Source organism: Arachis hypogaea, chromosome 12, assembly GCF_003086295.3.
Source record: "Arachis hypogaea cultivar Tifrunner chromosome 12, arahy.Tifrunner.gnm2.J5K5, whole genome shotgun sequence".
Classification (NCBI taxonomy): domain Eukaryota; kingdom Viridiplantae; phylum Streptophyta; class Magnoliopsida; order Fabales; family Fabaceae; genus Arachis; species Arachis hypogaea.
Genome location: NC_092047.1, coordinates 111,470,057 through 111,488,030, shown reverse-complemented (window position 1 = coordinate 111,488,030; position 17,974 = coordinate 111,470,057). Strand labels below are relative to the sequence as shown.

The window sequence follows — 17,974 nt, the reverse complement described above, 5'->3', positions numbered from 1 at the left end:
AGAATGTGAAGTCTTAATGGGTAACAATGTTGCTCATATTGCTTTGATTCTAAGAATGAATATGGTACTAACAAATGAAACCATCCCAGTTAGATTCCAACGAAAACAGTTTCCAACCATGACAATTAATAAATCTCAAGGAAAAACTTTATCTCATGTTAGATTGTACTTGCCCAAACCAGTTTTTACACACGACCAACTATATATAGCACTTTCAAGAATTAAGAGTAAGAGAAGTTTAAAAATTTTACTTATAAATCACGTAGGAATGTCTGCAAATTCAACTATTAATATTGTTTATAGAGAAGTCTTTAAAAAAATAGAATTCTAAAGTAAATATTTTAATTTTATTTTAAATTCTGTATCAATGTATAATTATTTTACTTTAAAAAAGTATAAAATGATTATTACTCACTTTTTTAAGTTAAACTTTGATTTTGATCATAATTTTATAAATTTTTTAAAATAATAATTATTGTGTTTTTTTTTTAATATCTAATCATATAATTTTTATTTTATTTTTATAAATTTTTCCGTACTCAGCACGGTTCATACACAGTTGTAACTAAAATAAGTAACCAATTGTTAAGAAAAACTTACTGTCAAGGTTTAATGCCACACAAGCACATAAGAGGCCAAAAAGCAAAATTCTCTAAATGCACTTGTGTCGAAAATCAAATCATGATGCGATATATATAGTAAAAAAGAAGAGAATATTAATTTGCGGAAAATAACATCACTTATCAACAAGAGGTATATGCATAACAACTATCCAGAGCTTATTGATTCTTTACAAAATTAGCTCAAACCTGCTAATAATGGGTTTAAGTACATTGTACTACTCATCAATACAATTATTAAGGAGCTTATGTATCAGGGCAGATGATGAATTGTATTCTTTACATATAACACCAGTATGTAACTAATTTGAATTTATTAATATCGTCATCAAATATATATATATACCAAGTGGTGGGAGGTAAAGTTTGTATAAGGTAAAAAAATAAATAAGATAAAACTTGGGTGCCTTTGACATGAGGACATACACTAGCTAGGTCACTAGCTATCTATAAGTTTAGGGATACAAAAGTATAGCCAAACTGTTTTAACCTCCTGCCAGCAATCTTCATAGATAATTACTTATTTACTTATATCCCGAGACCATTCAGTGTAGGAATATCCTCTAACAATAGCTTCAGTTTCTGTAACATTTCACCACAATTAGAAAAATGAAAATTAACCAACAAGAGAACCCAAGGAGACACCAAATAAATATGAAAGATAAATGTTTTGTAAACAACTATTTTTTATGACTGCACCCAAAAAGAACTGTAAAATGTTAAGTTTGTAATACAATGTAACCACAAAAATGAAAAATCGTTATATAAAACGCAAAAAACACATCTTGTTTTTGGATTTATGTCACTATTACATAAAAGTAAAACTGGTTATTTACATAGGAGTTTCGAATATGAAATATCCTCCTTCTATTTAGCGGCTTAAGTAAGCCATTAACGTTAGCAAGTGAAGGTCAATTCTATAAAAGTTGCTAGAAAGAGGAAATCAAAGTCATAAACGTTAAAAAGATACCCCCTCCATTTTAAAAATTGATTAATTTTTCAATAAATCACCATGTAAAATTTGTGGGTTAGTTTGAAAGGCCATATACAATTGTATGTTCCACTCTTTACTTGTGTACAGATTTTATTTGTATTACTCTATTTCAAAAATATAGTACCTAAGAGTGATATTATAATCAAGTTATTGACCGTTGTCTATATAAATAAATTAATGTTAGAATAATTTGTATTTTCAAATAAAAGGAATATATAAATTAAGCCATATTTATATTATTATGTTCTAATTTACTAAATAGTTTGAAGATAAAAATATAATGTACACCTCAAAAAGTAACCTCTACATTTTTATTCTTTTTAACATTTAGATGTAGATGTAGGATTTATTTGAAAAGAAATATATATTAGTAAGAGAAGTGTGTAGAGAAAAAAAAAAATCCTTGAGAAGGAAAGAATTTCTACAAAATTCACACAATAGTCTTTCACTTCATTTTATTGATAACACATACACATTAAATGATACCCTTTAAAGATTGGACTTATTTGGGGAGCTTCTAAAAAAATATCATTTTTTAAGTTATCTTTTTTTAAAAGATTTTATAGAAAAGTAAAATAATTTTATGTTTGGATAACTCATGTAAAAAATTTTTTTATTTATCAATTATATTTGGATATAACCATATAAAAGTACTTTTTTGTTTATTTATTACGTGAAAAATATTTTTTTTTAAAAAAAAGATCTTTTAAAAAAAGAATATAAATGGTAGCTTTTCAAAAAAAATATTTTTTATTTTTTTAATATTTTTATTTTTATTATTAAAAATTTACCAAACATACTAAAAAATAAAAAAAGATTTTTTTTATGAACTTAATGACACCCAACCAAGCATAAGTGATTAAAGCTCTTGAGCAATTACACTATGTGGGAGAATTTGCAGAAAGTGATTAAGAAGGGTTATTATTACCGTAAGATATTGTGGAGGATCATCCATGCAAGAAGTACCTAAGATTATTTCTCTTTTGAGTTTTGTTGTCAACTTGTGGCAAACTCGTAGCTGAAAATTAACAGAATAGTTTCATTAGCTGATATTGCAAAATTGCAAAATCCCATAGATATTTACAGAAGTACCCGATCGTATTCTACCTCAGATCGAGTAGCTCCACCAATCATAAACACAAAGATTCGCTTTCCCATCTTCTTGAAATCAGCACCGCCGGTGTTCTTCAAAGTGGAGTCACTATAAAAGAAACAGGAAAGCTATAAGTTGAGGGTTGATACAAATTCATATCAAAGTACAATTCATTTTCTTTAAATAAACAAATTTGTGTTAAGGGTATGCTAGGAGGTGAAAAGAGGGAAATGAAAGGCTTCACGAGTAAAATGCAGTTTACTTTAATATTTTAAATCATTTTCTTTCCCTTTTTTTTTTTCTCGTATCTTAGCTAACAAAAATATCTTGCTCTCATTCTATGCAATGAGATTAATATTTCTCTATATTTAATTTAACTTTTTATGTTGATTAAATAATAGATTAAGAAAAAATAAACAATACTTAAACATCAATTTTAAGATAATAATTACAATTTCACTCAAATATATAGCTGTTATTACAAAATATCTTGTGAATTTTCTGTCCACTTTCATGTCACTCATTACAAACTACAAATTGTTTCTATATGATGCTAACATATTTGTTTGTCAAGAGGATCGGAACGATTCAATTATTTCTTTTTATAAAAGGAAAAATATATTACTCGAATTTTGTTCCTTGCGCTACAATGATGATCTAAATCTAGTTTATTTGAAAAAGAAAAGCGTATATAATTTGCTCAATACAATTGCTTTCTCTTTTACTTTTTGTTTCTATATTTTCTGCTATGATACACGTTAAATGGGTTTGATATTATTTTTAGGAGGAGAATTGATGCTTTTCATAAGTATAAACTAAGATATTTGTTCTGCTTGGCAAACTTAAAACCTAACGAACCCAGATGTTAGCAAATATTTTTTTTGGGAAAAAATTTGTTGGAAACGTAAGTGGCTTGCCTTTTGCCATTTTTTTCAAACAATGTTGGCCACCAAATAAAGGAAAATTCAAAGAAAGTTAGGCATCGTACTTAGAAGAAATTTGGCACTTTAAGTTGGTGATAGCTGGCGTTATAGTACTTGTTTTGAAGCCTATAAAAAGAGGCCTTTGGTGCATGAGTTAAGGGCATCAAAACAGTATCAATAATAAAAGCTTTTTGTGGTTTTAGTGTGATATTTTATAGTAAGTGTAATATTGTAAAGAGTGTGAAATATAAAATCATATTATTGTGAGGAATAAATACTGAATTATAGGTAGACTCTCTAGTACTCATTAGTACTTATAACAAGTGGTACCAGAGTCACTTAGTCTTAAGATAAAGTTCCATCTTAGTATGCTCTACGGTTATAGCACTGTCTTATTTTTTACGTCAGAAAAAGAGTTGTTCTTTGTTATTAGAGAATTATTTTTGGTTTCATATCCAAGATGTTGGTACCAAAATTTGAAAGAGAGAAATTTGACCGTTCAAATGATTTAAGCTTATGAAAGTTGAAGATGGAGTCTCTACTTGGCCATTACGGTATAGTAAATGCACTACAAGGTGAAAGTAAATTGCCAGCGTTGTTTTCTGAAAAAAAGAAAGAAAGAGGCAATGGCTAAAGCAGAGAGTATTATACGACTAAGTTTTGCAGACAATGTCTTGTAAGAGGTTATGAAAGAAACAACTGTTGATTCCTTATGGAAGGCTTTAGAGAATAAATATTCTATAAAGACCTCATCCAACAAGTTGTATCAACAGAAACAGTTGTACACCTTCAAGTATACTGGAAACAAGATGATCCCAGAGCATATAGATGACTCCAACAAAATGATATCCAATGTTGGAACATCCGGAGTAACAGTAGAAGATGTTTATCAAGCTATAATCCTATTGACGTCACTACCTTCCTCGTGCGATAATTTCTGTGATATCATGCTAGATGATAGATTCGAAATCACAGTGCAAAATGTCAAAGATGCACTGATGACAAAAAAACATCAGAAATTAATATCTGGATCCACGGTTAAATCACCCGCAGATGGATTATTTGTGACAAGAGGATGTAGTAAAGAAAGAGGATCTACAAGCTCGAGTAAGAGAGGATCAAAGTCTAGGAAGCACAAGTATGTTAAGTGCTTCCATTACCAGTAGCCAAAATACATTAGAAGAAATTGTCCATAAAGGACGAAGAAATTAGGAAATTCTGCCAACTTAATAATTGAGAGTTTTGATGACAGTGACACTGGTTTCTCTCTAACCATATTTACTGGCAACTACAGAGACGAGTAGATTATGGATTCTGGAACATCTTTTCACATGACACCTAGCAAAGATCTTTTTACTTCCTACAAAAATAGGAAAGAATGGGAGATAACAGACTAATTCTAGTTATAGATGAAGGAGAGGTACGAATCGGATCAGAAGATGGTAAAAGAACTAGATAGAAATCTGATTTCCTTGAGTGTCTTTGTCAAAAAAAATTACAAATTCACTTATGAAGGTGATTTTTTGAAGGTATTGAACGGCTCAATGGCGGTGATCAAAGAAAAGCTTCATGGTGGGATCTATCTTTTGCAAAAGAGCACAGTTAGTGAAAATGTTGTTGTCGTATCCTTAGAGAAAGGTGATAATGATGCTACACGACTGTGGCATATGAGACTTGGTCATATGAGTGAGAAAGAAATGTCTATACTTGTTAGCAAAGACTTGCTGAAAGGATTAGAAGAGTTGTAAACTTGGTTTTTGTGAAAACTATGTCTTTGAAAAATAGAAACGAGTAAAGTTCAACTCTGGTAAACATAATAACAAAGGGATATTGGAGTGTGTCCACTCAAACGTTTGGGGTCCTGCCCCAATCAACTCACTAGGTGGAGCTCATTATTTTCTCACATTGATCGATGATTATTCCAGAAAGGTCTAGGTTTTTTTCTTGAAGAAAAAAGATAAAGTGTTTGGCAAATTCAAGCAATGGAAGGCCATGGTTGAGAAGCAAACTGGACGGCTAGTTAAGAGATTAAGAACCGACAATGGTAGAGGATTTTGCAGTCAAGAATTTGCAGAGTTCTCCAGAAATACTAATATAGTGACGCACCATACTGTACATCACAGCAGAATGGAGTTGCAGAGCGTATGAGTAGAACACTTCTAGAACGTGCACGATGCATCAAAAAGAGGGATTGAATCTCTTCACAAAGATCAGATGTGGAAGTTGGTGGAACTTCCAAAGGGAAAAAAAGGGGATTAGATGCAAATGGGTCTTCAAAAGAAAGAAAGGTATTCCAGGTATTAAACCTCCCAGGTCCAAGGCAAGACTAGTAGCAAAATGCTATATTCAGAAGGAGGGTATCCACTTCAATTAAATATTCTCTCATGTTGCTAAAAATAGCTCTGTTCGAGGCATATTAGCTACTGTAAGTACGTTTGACTTATAGTTTGAACGGTTTGATGTAAAACGACTTTCTTACATGGTAAGTTAGAGGTAACAATCTACATGAGTCCGCTAGAAGGATTTATAGATCTTGAGAAAAAAGATAATGTTTTCTTGGTGAAGAAGTCATTGTACAATTTGAAGCAATCCCCTAAACAATGGAACAAGAGGTTTGATGCTTTTATGATTAGTATTGGTTATAACAGAAATCAATATGATAATTGCATCTACTCTAAGGAACTTCTAGATAGTTCACGAATTTATCTGTTGTTGTGTTTTGATGATATGCTAATTGCAGTAAATGATAAAGCTGAAATTAGTATGTGGAAAGCTCAGTTGGAAAAGGAATTCAAGATGAAGGATTGGTACAGTAAAAAAAAATTCTGCGAATGGAGATTCATAGGGAGAGGCATTGTGGTAGGTTGTGTTTAACACAACATAGTTACATTACAAAAGTACTACAACGCTTCAATATGGATCAAGTTAAACCAATTGGAACTCCGTTAGCTACCCATTTTAAGTTATCCTCAAAAGAATGTCTGAAAACAAGGAGGAAGTGAAGCTTATGTCTCGTATATCATACTCTAGTATTATTAGCAATCTCATGTATGTCATGGTATGCATTAGACCAGATATTTCACAAATAGTAAACGTAATCAGCAGATTTATGAGCAATCCTATAAAAGATACACTGGGAAGCTATGAAATGGATTATGAGATACTTGAGAGGCTCGACGAATGTATGTTTGGTGTTTGATGGTCAGAAGAACCGTGAAATTGTTGGCTATATTGATTCTAATTATGCAGGCGATTCAGATAAAAAGGAGGTCATTAACATCTTATATCTTTGCAGTCCTTGGATGTATAACTGAAGTTGGAAGGCGATGTTGCAGTCTACAGTTATATTATCTACAACTGAAGCTGAGTATATGGCATTGACTGAGGCTGTAAAAAAGGTATTTGGTTGTCTGGTCTTTTGGATAGTTTTGGATTGAATCAAGTAGTAGTACCAATTGTATATTGCAATAGTCAAAATGCTATTCACTTTGCTAAGAATTCAGTTTATCATGAAAGGACTAAGAATATTGACGTCTGGCTTCATTTTATCAGAGAAAGTATAAATACTGACGTTGTTATTATTCAAAAAATAACTACAGCTGAGAACTTAACAGACATGATGACTAAAAGTTTGTCTATTGACAAATTTAAACATTGTTTAAACTTAGTCAATGTTTGTAGAAGTTGAAAACTGTTGCAAAATGTAAGTCAAGGTGGAGATTGTTGGAAACGTAAGTGGATTGCCTTTTGTCACTTTCTTCATACAATGTTAGACACCGTATTTAGAAAAAAATTGGCACTTCTGTTAGTGATAGCTGGCACTTTAGTACTTGTTTTGGAGACTATAAAAGGCGGCCTTTGGTGCATGAGTTAAGGGCACCAAGACACAAGCAATAAAAAATTAAAGCTTCTTGTGGTTTTCTTTGTGTGATTTTTTATAGTAAGTAAAATATTGTAATGAGTGTATAATATAAAATAAAAATATTGTGAAGAATAAATATTGGATCTTAGTTAAATTTTTTAGTATTCCAGAAAAGTGTCTACTATGATCACACTATATTGTAACTATGATTAAATATAGTAAATATTTTTTAAATTTGGCCCGTGATTTTTCACTCGATAATTTTGGAGTTTTCCATGTTAAATTAAGAGTGTTATTTTGTTGCTGACATAGTACTATTTTATTGTTCACTGTACGAGTGCTATTTACTATATAGTCCTATCTACCTATACGGTTACCCTGTACAAAGTTACCGCACTTATAATTTTAGTTGTATTTACTCGTGATACTCTATATCAAACCCTTTCACTCACACTCATAGTATGTAATATGCTAGAGGTGTGCCTAACTCTGATTATCCATAACAAAAATAAGCTATCCTTACTAAACACAAGGGAAGAATTTCATGTCACCTTGAATATCCATCGTCTGATCCTCGACGTGCCCAGTTTGCGGTCCTCCTTGATTTGGGTCCGCCAGTAGTTGCAGCTGCCGCGGTGCGTTGGTTGGTTCCAACAGGAGCCTGTTTGGGAACAGGGGCTGGTTCATTTTTGCATGAATAATCACTCTTTGATAACTGCCCCTTATTGAGATCTTCAATGATCTCCTGCCAAACGCAGTACAATCTATACTTCAATTTTACATTGATCATATAACGTAAAGAACATTTGAATGAAGATGGCATTGAAGTATTTATTAGGAAAATATAAAGATTTCATGGCTCACATTAATTGGTCATTCGAGGATAAATGCCACCATTATGATAAGGAAGTTTACATTCGGTGATAACATAAATGCATGCATAAAACGTAGCTTAGGAAGCCTCATCTACGATTACATTTTCATATGCCACAGAATCTTTGTGCTTTCATTGGTATAAATGGCACTATATATATGAGAAGAGAATACAAATATGAGAAAACTAGTTTTGTCCAGATTTCAAGTGTGATACTCATTATGGTGCGCAACAGATAATTAACCAATACATTTGGTAATAAGAGTGTAAGACAGAGATGAAAATTAATTATGTCAACATCTATGTAACATAATTATGAAATTTAACTAAATTAACATGCAAAGTACTTGGAGTAACGGTGTTTTATAGTTTTATCATCATGATAGGAAAATTAATTTGGCAAAAGTTATTTAATTATTATTAGAATCGAATGATTTTAATTTAATTCTAAAAATCAATCTTTTATCTACACTTAAAATGTGAAATTTGGTTAACATGATATACAGGAGTGGGCTAATGACAAGAATAAAATAACAAAAGACTTAGATATCATACAAAAATTGAAGGATGTTATTTAACCGTAAGAATTATTATCCAAGATTTACCTAAAGTTATCAACATGTAATCTCTAGTGACGGAGTTTTCTAGTAAATAATCATAAATGGAAAACAATCAGGGAGAGCTCTCATGATATTTAGTCATACCTCTATCATGGGAAAAAATCGAACTAGTTGCCATGTTTCTTCTTCCTCGTCAGAACGATCTTTTCGTGCTGCTTGTTTTGTCTATGCAATACAAAAAGTTTACACATTGATCGTGAAGAGATTTTATTACAACATGGAATGCAAGGGAGCATTCTCTAATGAAAATATTAGTTTCATCCAGAAACATTTTAAAGCCGAATAATTGTCTCTTCACAAGCATAAAATGACTACTCCATTCATCCGAAAATAATAACTCAGATGTATATAATTTTTTCATTAATCAATGCGAGAGTTATTCTTCAACCTAGGGAGTAAACAAAATTACCTTTTGATTACTGAATTTGAGTGAGAAACCACTGCTGCTGGTAGTCGACTTCTTGTTTGCTGATCCCGCAAGTAATTGCACATTACTAATCACTTTCATGTCATCAGGTGATAATTTTGCCAACTGATTACAAACACAAATCAACCATTTAATGACATTTGATAGCCTGAACTTCTATATATAAGTTATATACAGTTATACACTTTTGTCAAAAAAAATTCTGTAGGGCATGTATATGGTAACTTCTTCCGTTTGACTTACAAAAATTACAGGTTGATAAATTCACACTGCCTGGAAAACCAGAACGGTCCACAAAAATAAAACATATCAGACTTCAAAATCTGATTTAATTTATTCACTTGGTATTTTTCATCTTGGTCTTGACAAATTTCATTTATATACCAAGAAAACTAATGATGTGACATCCAGAGGTAACCTATTCTTTTTGGTGTCTTAGACAACTTAGCTGGGTTTATGTAAGAGCAAGTCATAGATAAGTGTGTGAAAGTGAAATGATTTCCTGAGTTCTAAAAATGTGACATGAACATGTAGCAGGTCAAAGCTAGGCTCCCGCACATGAAAGTTCAATTCCATGATGAATTTTATCCACTAAACTTCAGACGGACATTTATCTGATCATAGTACTGAACGTCTTGTATTATAACCTTCGGAGGTATGCATAGAAAGAAGGATTTTCATGCTTATTATTAGGAAGTTATATCCATAACTTCCGTATAAGTAAGATTGGAGTTGAAGAATAATGAAAGAAGCATATTTTCACAGGACCTGCATTAGTTTTGTGGCTTTATCACCCTCGAACTTATCAGGATAGACAATTGCATAAATCATCAACAAGCGCAATTTATATTCCGGGCTTAGATCCTGCATGTGGTGCAAAATGTAAATAAAAGAAACTAAGGAAGTGTACATTATTGTATGTTAAGCAACAAATGATGTTGAGCCTTCAGTAAAAGACCTGCTTTTTTAGAAGATAGTTGATAACTTCCTTTGCTCCAGCATCCCCAAATACAAGATCTTGCTCTAATTGTCCTAGATCTCGAAGCTCATTTTCTCTTATAATTGTATTGATCTTTCCAGCTATCTGCATTGAATTTATCAAGAACAATTGTCCGTGTAAAGAAATATTTCTCTTATAAAAGTTCAATTCCCATTTATTAATAGCATAAAACTCAATGCATCAAAATTAAACCCAGCTAATTAGTAACCTTTATCATCATCTTGGAATAATCATGTAATCTTTTGCTTATGTCGTCTAACACTACGCTCAGCATGGATTTTCATAGAGGGTGTCCTTTGAGTCCTCTAAACACTACTGTTATAATTAAAGCTATACCCAAATATTGTTTCTAAGCAGTTCTCATAAAATTAAATAAAAATAGAAAGTTAAAATAGAAGATGGTAAAAAAATAACCTCCACATGGAGCGAAATCTTTTCCATTTGCTCAGTGTACTGAGGCAAGGCTTGAACCATTTTTTGCAAGTCACGTGTAGATAATTCATTACCATCTCTGCAGAGAATGAAATTTATACTTACTTAAGTATGTGGCACTAGCTTCATGTTTAAAAGAAATAGTCAAATAATTAAGTGAAAATGATAGAAGGAGAAAACTAATGAAAGCTTATAAGAGAAGGTTTGATATGTAACTTTATTGATGCCTCTAAAAAGACTATAATGTAATTCCGAGGCCTGCAATCCCCCTTTTTCCGAGCAAAAAATAGTTTACCCATGTACCTCTAACCAGAGGAATACCGATTCAATTCATTTGAACTATAATTCGTCAGAAGCTGGTTATCTTGAATTGTGACTTGAGAGAACTAAATTAAGGTTTTGCATGTCTTTAATATCCCAATATCACTGAAACTCCAGACCCGTATAAATTTCCAGTGCTTAAGTCTAAATCTGCATTATCTAATTAGTAATAATAGGAATAATTACTTTATGTATATATATTAGGCTGATCCACACATTCATCACCATTGGATTGGGTGTTTCAGCAGTTAAACCCAATGATAATTAATTATGAGTTCATGACTTATCCAATTTAAAATAAAAACACGTTTAACATTTCTCTAATTAATTCTTGTACTGTCGAAGGATTAACCATTAAAGGCGGATTCAGTAATATTTGTAATTACCTATGCTAACTTTCGTCATATAATCCTATCAATTGATAACTTTCACACAGAAGATAACGTTTAATGAAGTTGAGCTGGAAGACAGAATCAAATGAATGATGGCAATAAGGACCTTAGTTTGACCTTGTATTTTATGAATTGGCCAAAATTTACTATAAAGTATAAATGAAGGAGAAAGGTGTGAGTGCAAACCTTCCATGGAGTTGGGCAGCTTTGTTCTTTTGCACGAAGTTGGTAAACTTGTCATGCAATCTTTCACTAGCCTGAAATTTTAGTTTGTAAAAGAGTATTGGTACTTCACGTATTAACTATATTTGCGTGTAAGCTGATAACAGTGAACAAAAAAACATACATCTGCTATATGTGTATTGCGAAGTTCAGCCCAGACTGAATCATTTTCATCTAAAATGAACTCTTTTGTCTCAGGTGGGCCTCCTGATTTGCTGGGAATCTAAAACAAAATATAAATAGTAAAATGGACGCCAATAAGATACATATATGTCAATATTTAGAAATTATAATATGTGAATTCAATTAAAATTAATATTATATATAAAGTTTAGTAAAATAAATAACATAAACAATAAACTTTTCATTAGAAGAAAGACATATTAACCTCACTATTTTAATATAAACATAACTTATTATAAATACAACTAAATGTATTTAATTATTGGTTGATTGTATTATATCAATTAATTTATTTAAGTCTGAACTTTGGAAATTAGTATAAAAAGTAATAAAATATAATTAAGAGTATAACAAAATATTGCTATCAAATGTCCAACAGCAAAATGTAAAAACTTGTGTAAGGGAGGAAGCGGAGAGGAAAATTATACCTCTTGAACATATTTATTTCCATCCAAAGTCAACAAATCATGGCACATAGCATCATACGTCCATTCATGAATGACAGGAGCAATCTGTGAATGTTTTTCCGAAACATACATTTGTCAAACAGTGAGAAGCGTTCACAGCAAAGTTTTTAGAATTTTGTAGCACTTTTTTTTTTACATTTCTCACATGTATATTTTTCCCTTTTTAGTATTAAAAGTTAAGCTGCTCATAATATGTAATCTTGCTCATATTTTTAACCTGGTCTATGGACCTATCAACAATGATAAGGTCGCAGGTTTCGCTTTGTGGAAAGTTGGGAATAGTTGTTTTATATTTAGTAATCAAGTCCCAAACAGCATCTGCTAGCTTGGTAGGTACTAAATCACGATCTGTTGGTGTATAATCATCAGTTGCCTTTACAGAGCGATACCTCACATGTGGAAACTCCTAACATGATGGGAAACATTAGGATAGTATAATTAGATCAACCGTAATATGCTTGAACTGAAACTACGAGAACAGGTAAAATTGAAGAAGCTGAAAATAACAAAAGACAAGTAATTAATCCATTATAACCTCGATCTAAGTTCGTCACAAATACAGAATGGGACATGCGAAAGTAATACCTTCATTGAAGCGAAAACTGTAGCTAGTCGAGTTGCCATACTGTTCAAGCATGCATTGAATTTGCGAGTATTCTCCATCTTGCCATAAAGTTCTTGCAATGCTGTCTCATGATCGGTGATAAACGCCTGCGCGATATAGATCTCCGTTGATAAATAATTCCTTTATTGCATACTCAGAACATATTGTCAAAATGTCAAGAAAAATTTCTGTTTAAAAATAAATTAATATAATAACTAGTGTCAATCACACTAGTAGTACCAGTATATAATAACGTAATTACTATATAAATTATCAGAAAAATACTCTACTGCAGTGGTTTGCATCCTATTATTCTTTGTGTCTGATCTCTCTTTTCCTCAATGAAAAACTCTAAGTCTTAACATTTATAGGACATAAGGACATCAAAAAAACCATATAGTTAATTATTTTGGGTTATCTTTTGGACATACTGTACAAGAAATTTTGGAGAATCAAAGCAGGCTTAGAGTATAGTATATATTCTCCTAAATATAAATTTATTTTCCATGTATCAAGGACATAAATATCTTGTTAGGTAATATTATAAAAGCTCAATTCAATCGGAACAGAGCTATATAGTACATCATGTAATTCAAGCAATATGCATGCTCCCATGCACTGAACTGAAGCATGAACAGTTCTATCATTCCATACCTGACTATCAATAGGAAAATATTCCAAATTCATCTGAAAAATAAAACGATAAAAGAAAAGAACAGTTTTAGTAATTTGATGAAGAATATACCTTGATAGCTTAAAACAAGGGAAATAAAATCCTTACCTCTCTCAAGGCACCTATGCGGGGTAAAACACTTGTATCACACTTGATATGGTTTACAAGTTCCTTAGGGATTGGGTGACTGAAAAATACATACGCTCTGGAAAAGAAAATGGATTGGAAAAAGAAGAAGAAAAATTAAGAAAATAAAGGGAAAAATTAAAACAATTAGTTTGATTCTGATTAAGCTCATAAGTACAATATTTAAAAATTGGAAAAAGTAGAATTCTCCTCATACTTTCTGTATAGGGGCTCCCTTCCAGACATGTCAGACAAGAACATGACCACACTGCGTGCTAGCAAAAGAGATGTTTAATATGGATAAAAAATATGCATGTGAAAATGAAAGATATAACAGAAAAAAATATTGTTAAATATTTAAAATATAGAAAAAGTTACCAGCACTTTGCAAGTTTCAAATACTGATACTATAGCAGATAATTATATATGTTCAAAATTGTAAATGAAAGATCTAGTTTAATAGAAATTATAAATTTATATTTATTAGTCTATTTCTATGTTGTGCTTGTTTTCAGAGTATGTTTGGATGTTGTTTACTGAGGAGAAGAATGGCCAGCAGAGAAATCATAAAAAACTAATATACTATATATAGTTGAAATTGGTGATAAGATAGACACGAATACAAACTCCAATACACATTTACAAGTGGGGAATTTGCAAAATGAATACCAGAAAATGTAACATTATGTTATAATCGAAAACTAGTCCTTCAAGAATTAAAAAATAATTTCATTTTATTATATGATTCTTATAATACTACCTTTTGGCAACTCAAGAAAAAAAAAATCTAACTAAGACTAAATTACTTCTCTTTTGTAGGCTGGATGAAATAAACAGCATCCATAGATGGTAATGGCTGCCTTCTCCGAAAAAGGTCTTCCACCACTGCAATGAGATGTCGATAGTTTATATAATACCATATTTTGACAGTAACCAGAAAGCAAAATGTTGCACTATATTCTATATATAGTTGACTCAATGAATATTTGAAGAAAACTTCAAGGAAAATGAAAAGCAGAAAGCTAAGAAATTGAACAACTAAAGTTCAAATGAGCTTAACAAACATGGCTTAATGCTTGAAAAATATTAACGCAGATGATCTCAGCGTGCAGACTAGAATTAAGTGTATCATGTTTGATTTCTTGAAATTCTTGAAATTAAAGTGGCATTTGGTATCAATGGCATGTTTTTGCTTGTGCCATCGATCCGAGTAACTGAGTACTAAATAAGAAAAGCAAGAAAAAAGTACACTCAAAAAAGGCTATATATTATAAGGGTTCTTACAAGAAACGTCTTGGTCTGTGATATCCGCCATTTTGCATGAATGTGACATTACTTTAACTGTGACCTTGTCCATTATGAGCACCTGCCAGAATTAGAAAAAAAAAAACAAATGGTTAAAATCTGCTATCAACTTGAATTTAGATCAGAATTGAAGATATGCAAATATAAAATGTTAAGACACACCTTCCATGCTTTCGAATCCCCTGACTTTGCTGATCTAAGCATTTCATACAATAACCCTATGAGCATCCAGAACAACCATGAATAAGTTACGGAAGTAAAGCTAATTCATGGACATCTTGAATATACCCTTTTACATAGATTTAAATGATTTGATTAAATATTTAAAAGAATCTCCTATTAATTATTAGATTTTCCTATAGGTCACATATATGGAATACTATGTTCTGTCTTCTTCATCGGTGAACAAATTCCTTCCACAGCCAAGTTATAAGAAGATATTTCGCATGCATAATACTGTGTATTCTATTTTGAGCTTAGCATGAAAAATATGATTTCAGATGTAAATCATCTAATATTCCTTCCCAGGAATTTTTCTACACTTAAATCCTGCAAACATTTCAACAGGAAAAGCATATACCTGTTCATTTTCTAGAAAAAATTGAAAAATGAAGCATCCAGAAATTCAATAAATTCGCTCGGAGGAAAAAGAAAACTATCCGAATTCGAATTCTAGATCAAATGCATAGGAAATGAATAAATCTAGAATTCTAAGTGAGGATGCTCCGATACTGAGCTCTGCCTGGAGAAAGATTTGTCATATAAAGAGAAACTGGTCATCGAAGCTTCACAGCTAGCTAGCAAGGCAGAACCATAATGCATCTACGATATATTTTCTGAGCTAACATTTCTCGAAAAACAAACATAAACAAAAGAGGACAAGGAAAAATAAACTAAGTGAGAGACAGAAGGAAATGGATCTCACGATCGTGGCTGATTTGCTTGAACGGTTTGTACTCGGGCGTGTTGCTGTTAGATGTCTCCGAATCCGAAAGCGACATTGTTGTTTGCAGAAGCTGGTTGCGATTATCAGCTCCGGATGCAGATTCGAGAATCGACAATGGCGAAGAGAGATAGAGAGAGAAAGAGAAAGAGAGGAGAGAGAAAGTCGTTGGAACCGTTGAGGGAGAAAGAACGAGAGCGCTGAGAAAGTCCTTATAAGTGTGTGAGAGTTGGGGGGTGTGAACGTGTGATTTGGAACTCGAGTTTCGGTTACGTTTTTGCGCGCGTTGAGTCGAGCCAAATCCACTTTTATACTTGGTTTCATAATCATTGGTAATGGCTGTAATGGCTGTAATGCCCATTCTCCAATCTATTATATGATTTTTTTTTTCCTTTTTTTTTTCAATAAACTCAATGGATTTAATTTTGACACATTAATTTTTTTATATTATCATTTTTATGTTTTTGATAATTCTTTAAGTAGTTCATTAGATTCACTGATTATATTAGTGAGAATTTTTTTTTTTTTGTGCTTATGATAATTTATTATTAAATATCTATGTAAAACTTTTTTTGCTCTGAATATATTTTATGATTTTAGCTACTGTTTTCTTTTGTTTTGGTATTATGAGTTTAACTTTTTTATTTAACCAGGATATTTTCCTTCGAACATATATACTTACTAATTACTACTAACTTTTTTGGTTGATAGGTAGATACCTCAATGATTGGAATAACAAGCCCAAATTCTTATACTAAAACAAAGATTAAATTCTATACACACTTAATTAAATTAAAATATTATTGACGTGACATAGATGCATACACTTTTTAAGAAGTGCAATAGTTATTTAAAAAAATAAATAATGATCGTTTCTGAGAAAAATTGTCAATTATACTAAAATTAATTTAATTAGATTAATATTTAGGGAAAACTATTTTAGAATGTAAAAGAAATTAATTAAATTAAGGACAATAGTGTAAAAGGATTCGTAATTGAGTGTTTAGATAAGTAAAATAAATATTACTATATTAGGATCATATTACTCAGTTTTTTAATTCAAATTGATTAAATTTGTTAATTTATTTTCTAGTCTCTTGTGGACGTTGTGGTCAAGAATCTCTCTTAAATTCTTATAGCTTTATTAATCTCCTAGCTATAACTTACGCGAATAAAACATTATGTTTTTATGAAACTGTTAGTCGAAAAATATTTTCCATTAAGGTGAGTTAGTTTGAAGTAGTGAAGAGGTCGATTGAGGTGATTGACGGTTATCGAAAAGATGCACGTGCGGGCATCGGATGAAAGTACTCGACACGGATTCGATTTTAAGCACTCTATCAAATTGAACGAGAGAAATACACTCAAGTACACTCACATTTTCAGCGAATTCTTGAGTTTGCATTCGAGTTTAATTTCTATAGGGTCCTTCCATTGTCTTTAAATTCCATTTACATTTTCTATAAACTTTACTTTTCTTGTCAAATTTATGTTTCAAGCAACAATTTAAATTTCAAATGCAATTTATATTCTAGTATCTTTAATTTTCATGTCAAAAGCCCTTTGACCTAGTCGAAGGTATCTTTACCGCTTTCTTTTAATTTCAACGCAATCTTTTCCATTTCAGTCAATTCAATTTTTGAATTGCTTGTTTTTAACTTCTTTTCCCTTTTTACAAATTTTTATTTATTTGTTATTTTAATATTCATCTAATCGAAGAAGTTTTAATGCATTTATAGAAAACTGATACCTGCAAAAGAAGAGATCATTAGAATCAAACCATTATCGATTTGCTAAAAATTGACAAAACAAAAACTTACATAACAACTACATAAATTGCATATTTTTTTAAGTGTATTATAAATCAACATATAATTTAAATGGTAATACTAA

At 31.3% G+C, this 17,974-nt stretch overlaps 1 protein-coding gene and 1 long non-coding RNA gene across 2 annotated transcripts in view; one reads left to right on the top strand and one right to left on the bottom strand.

Moving 5' to 3' along the window:
- The window catches only part of LOC140177133 (uncharacterized), a 109,980-nt gene that overhangs the window by 89,779 nt on the left and 2,227 nt on the right, over positions 1-17,974 (top strand). The window lies entirely within an intron of this gene.
- On the bottom strand, positions 742-16,348 carry LOC112728285 (protein transport Sec1a). The gene is made up of 21 exons (XM_025778356.3): positions 16,064-16,348; positions 15,301-15,356; positions 15,118-15,199; positions 14,640-14,718; positions 14,051-14,101; positions 13,816-13,912; positions 13,689-13,721; positions 13,016-13,141; positions 12,648-12,836; positions 12,392-12,475; positions 11,905-12,003; positions 11,745-11,815; positions 10,828-10,924; positions 10,372-10,497; positions 10,182-10,277; positions 9,396-9,518; positions 9,071-9,151; positions 8,044-8,237; positions 2,722-2,815; positions 2,543-2,632; positions 742-1,202 (listed from the first exon to the last, which is right to left on the bottom strand). Exons 1-21 carry the CDS (start codon positions 16,137-16,139, stop codon positions 1,149-1,151), a joined length of 1,998 nt encoding a protein of 665 aa, XP_025634141.1. The 5' UTR covers positions 16,140-16,348; the 3' UTR covers positions 742-1,148.